The sequence below is a fragment of the Physella acuta genome, unplaced genomic scaffold (assembly GCF_028476545.2).
Source record: "Physella acuta isolate Inbredline_101_S28 unplaced genomic scaffold, ASM2847654v3 ptg000882l, whole genome shotgun sequence".
Taxonomy (NCBI): Eukaryota; Metazoa; Mollusca; class Gastropoda; family Physidae; genus Physella; species Physella acuta.
The window spans coordinates 133,662-138,249 of NW_026732399.1; the positions used below are offsets into that span (position 1 = coordinate 133,662).

At 32.8% G+C, this 4,588-nt stretch overlaps 1 protein-coding gene across 1 annotated transcript; it reads right to left on the reverse strand.

The window, feature by feature from the left end:
• Positions 1-539: 539 nt before the first annotated feature.
• Positions 540-1,414, reverse strand: LOC131952621 (V-type proton ATPase subunit G-like). The gene has a single exon (XM_059315367.1). The coding sequence runs from the start codon at positions 1,341-1,343 to the stop codon at positions 993-995; it is 351 nt and encodes a 116-aa protein (XP_059171350.1). The 5' UTR covers positions 1,344-1,414; the 3' UTR covers positions 540-992.
• Between the last annotated feature and the right edge of the window lie 3,174 nt (positions 1,415-4,588).

The window sequence follows — 4,588 nt, forward strand, 5'->3', positions numbered from 1 at the left end:
TACCGTTTTAACTGAATAAATGCGCTCTATTAAACCATCAACAAGAGGGGAAACAATCCAACCTATGTGTAATCATACAACTTTCTAACTCTAACACAGTGGACACAGGCGACACTAGAACACAAACATATTAGTGGAAATAATATTTTCCGTAGGCCAACCAGAACAAGCCCTCGCCGTTTTAAAAATTAACTAAGGCGACAACTAGACATTGGTTTGTTGCATTGTCGTCCACACTAAATTAAATTGTTTATAGTTTTATTTTCCCTTTTTCAATTTTTTTTTTTTATTTTTTTTTTTTATTTTATTTTTTTTTTTTTTTATTTTTTTTTTATTTTTTTTTTATGTGACTAAAAACAAAGGATTTTAATCAAGTTTCCAGATACAATGCATGATGAAAAAAATGTATGCTTCTTTCTTTCCATACAAGGAACGCATTCAATGCCACCAAATCTTGTCATATAAATAAACATTACAATGAATAAGTGAACTCCGAATAACAATGAGATACAAGTGTGTATAGATGAAAAAACCCATGTGTGCAAGTCAGTATAACTAGAGGTGCAATCAGACGCTCAGAATATTTAACTTCAACTAGATTACTAACAATTCCTTGGTCTCCAACTCTTCAGTTATGGTAGGAGTAATTTAGTTTTTTTTCCTAACAATTCACTAAAACGGTACACCAATTAATTATTCGGCTATCACAGAGATTTATCTACACATTATCACATACTAACAGCTATCAAATTCAGGCAAATATCTCCACAGAGATTCACCTACATTTCTAAAAAACAAGTCTAGAACTTGAAGGAAACAAAATATGTAGTTTATAGTAAAGTTGAAAAATAAATGCAGAAGAGTAGATCTTTAAACAAATTGTATCTGCATGAAAAATTAAAAGCATGAGCTGTCTGTGTCAATAATTAAATAAACATTAAGAATTCTACCCTTTAAATAAAATATACAAATAAAGGTACAGAAGAATAAATTTACAGCTTAACATTCTCATGAAGTTGCACTTCTATCCTAAAGAGACTTTGTTGAATAGCGTCCATAGCTTTAGCACGGTTTTGTTTCAGCATGACATCCAACTCTTTGATCTTTTTAGTTGTTTCTACCTGAATCTGTGCCTCACTGTTACTTTTTTTGCCAAGGATCTCTTGTTCATACTGTTTGTAGTGATTCTCCTTCTCGTTTTTAAAGGCTAGGATTTCTGTGTCTGCTTCCTTTTTTGCAGTTTTGATTCTCTGAGCTTTTCGTTTTCTTGCTTCGACTACTCTTTCTGTTGCTTTTTTCTCTGCGATTAGAAGTTGCTGAATCCCTTCTGTTTTCTGGGCCATTTTGACTTTGTAATTAAGATAAAATTCTGAAAGAGTATCACTTACGACTTAGGGTTTTTATTATGTGGGTACTAAGTCTATTTTTTTTTACCAAAATTATTATTGCGTAAGATTTTCCACAACTGAACGATAGTAGAGTGCAAAATTTATTATGAGTATTTTTTTAAATATAATATAGTTTTTGTAATTAATAATGTAACATTTATTTTATCAAATATGTAAAACGTTAAGTAACTAACAGAAGTTTAATAAAGAATGTAAAAAAAAATAAAGATCTACTACACTAATTGTAAATGTATATTGGCTGTTGTATTAATTAGATATGCATATATTTCCCTGCAAGCCATTGTTATAAGTTGCTTCCCATATTAGATTTTTAAAATTAAAATATTCACTTAGGGGAAGTAATGCATTTTGTCCAAGCCAAGTTAACTTGTACTTGCCGCTGCTTTAAAAAAAAGAAAAAAAAGAAAGATGAACATTTTCTAAACAGATTAAACCTTGTCTTTAATATTCATTATTTCAACTGAGCAAATGATATTTAGACAGAATGCTTAGACGCTTTGTAAGTAAGCAATCAGTTTTTTTTTAAACCGATTGGAGTTAGGTGGACGAAATATTTGCGTGTAAGTATTAAATCATATACATGTTTCTATCAAGTTTTGGGGGATTTTCGGTAACTGGAAGTGGTGTAAGTTACCGGTTAACCGTCCACTGATGTCACGTGATGGGGTCCACCTTGTGAGGCTAAAGATCTGTACTGTATCGTAATACAAAAACTCTAGACGATAGTCATAATATCTATAGAGTCGATTGGCCCGTTGTTTAAACCACTGTACATACGTCTGGCCTTTCGCTCAATAAGTTTAAAAAAAACGGTAAACAATAACGGCCTCGTTTTAAACAGCTGCATCCATTTGATATTTATAAAATATCACAATGTTGATGTACTTACAGGTAAAAAGACGTGCGGTTTTCTAAAGTGTACGATACCTTTTAAACTGCTTAAGGGTCAATATTTCAGTAAAGAAGGTTTCAGTACTGTCGTGAAAGGGTTTCGCTGAAGGGACAGAATGAGTTCAAGTCCGTGTTCTTTGAATTGACCCCTAGTCAACCGCCCTTCACTATGTAGTTTATCATATTGCAGGTTAACATGTGCATTCTGCCCGTGTCTTCGCGTTGTACTCGAGTACTTAGTTGATTTTAATATATTCCAGGTATTGAAGTAGCATAAGAACATCCCGCGATTAGAATACAGTATTATTTAATACGGTGTAGATACATATTTTATCTACAGTCGATGTCGACTTCTATGAGTGAGAAAAACTAAGACAACTATAATTTCTTTATCAAGTTATTCATTGTAACAGTTATAAGATCGTTATAAACTATCACAATTATAACGTCGTTATAAACTTCCGTTTATGTGTTTTAAAACGACACAGACGAATAACGTTAGGTTTGGGAGTGTCGGTGTACTGCCCGCTTAAGACTATGGAGAAGTATTTGGTTTTCTGTTCAGTTAGTCGAAATTTATTCGACTTCAAATATATCGTCCCCTTTTTTTAACTATACGAGTCTCAGTGTACCCCACTGACAGTGGTGTGTGTAGGATTTTTTAAAAATAATAGTTAACCGGTTATCTCTAAATATTCTGTAGTCGAGAAACACATAAACTCTACTTCATCTTCACGATGTACTTTCTTGTCTAAAAGGCGAACGTAATTACGAGTATGTTTTTTTTTCTTTTTTAATATTGGTGGTGGCCCAAGAGTAGTGGATTGCCTCCTCTGGTATTAAAAAAAAAAAATATTCTTACATTTCAGGGGAGACTACTTACTTAAAACTGCTATATAACCTTCTAAAAAATATATTTTTGTAGATAATTTAAACTATATGTTAGTTTTAATTAAAAATAAAAATTAATTTGTTTTTTAAAATAAATAAGGAGAACATCTACATAACTATGTTTTAAATGTATAGAAATATTTTTAACCAGGGTTTTATAATGAACAGAGACACATGATTTTTATTTTTTCATAAATTGTTTTATTTTAGAGTCTGTTGCACTCTTAATTAAACTGAAAAACTTTAACACATGTAATTTTGGCTCCCATTCTAATGGGACAACTCCTCCATTAATGGTAATCTATCGTTTTAGGTCAGGGGTCGGCAACCTTTTGAAGCTGAAGAGCCAAAAGTTACAATTTTCAAAATTTCCCTGGTTTTAAAGAGCCACTGACATTTTTTAATTTAAAATATTTTATTTTTTTATTAAGATTATTAGTATTTGTTCAAGGAGCTGGAGAGCCGCATCTTGATATCAAAAGAGCCGCATGCGGCTCGCGAGCCGCAGGTTGCCGACCCCTGTTTTAGGTACGTAAAATCGCCCGCGTCTAGTATTGAGAAAAACATGTGACTCCTTAAATTTTAATAATTATTTCATATTTTGATTCAATATTTGAAAAATGCAAAAATGTTTGCTTGTTTAATTTATGTGCCTGTTTTTAAACAATTAAATTAAAACTTTTCAGTAATAAATGAAGACTAGCGATGTTTCCAACAGATGCAACCATGTTTATTTACCACGAGCCGACCCGCGGCGTATCATACGCCGCTATTTAGTTGTTTTATTTTCTTTTTTTCAGTAATTCATAATTTGTGAATTCGACAGTACCAATGCTGCCACTGAAAATATTTGCTTTAAAACACTAAAACACTAAAACCCTCATTTCCCCCAACCCCTACCCCCCCCCCCCCCCCCACCCACGTGAAAGCAGCCTCCACTTAGTTACTTCCCCTAAGTATAAAATAGTTTTAAACTAAATTATCTGCCCCTAATAGCGGTCACTAAACCCAGCTCTACGATGTAAACATTTAGCGTGAACTACAGCTCACCAGACCAAGTGGGGGTAGGGGTGGTTGCGATATGCCTAGAGAGGAAATGAGCGAACTTCTAGGCGCGCTTACAGATTGTTTTCTAACGTCTCCCAAAAGAGAATTATATATATAGATAGCAGCCATCTTGTTAAAGTTTTTTTTTTTTTTGTAAACTTATAGCGCGAGATTCAGGGGAAGCCACACTATTTTACAAATGGCTGCTTTGTATATAGCTAATCTTGCTCGCAGACACTGCTTTTTAAAGTTATTTTCTGGACTATGTTGATATATTTAGCCATTGATTTAGGTTTATTATTCATTTATCTGTAATATTTGACACAACTATATCACAATATACTTCTATT

Coding starts and splice junctions, on each gene's coding strand:
- LOC131952621 (XM_059315367.1), bottom strand. CDS start 1,343: ATGGCCCAGAAAACAGAAGGGATTCAGCAACTTCTAATCGCAGAGAAA.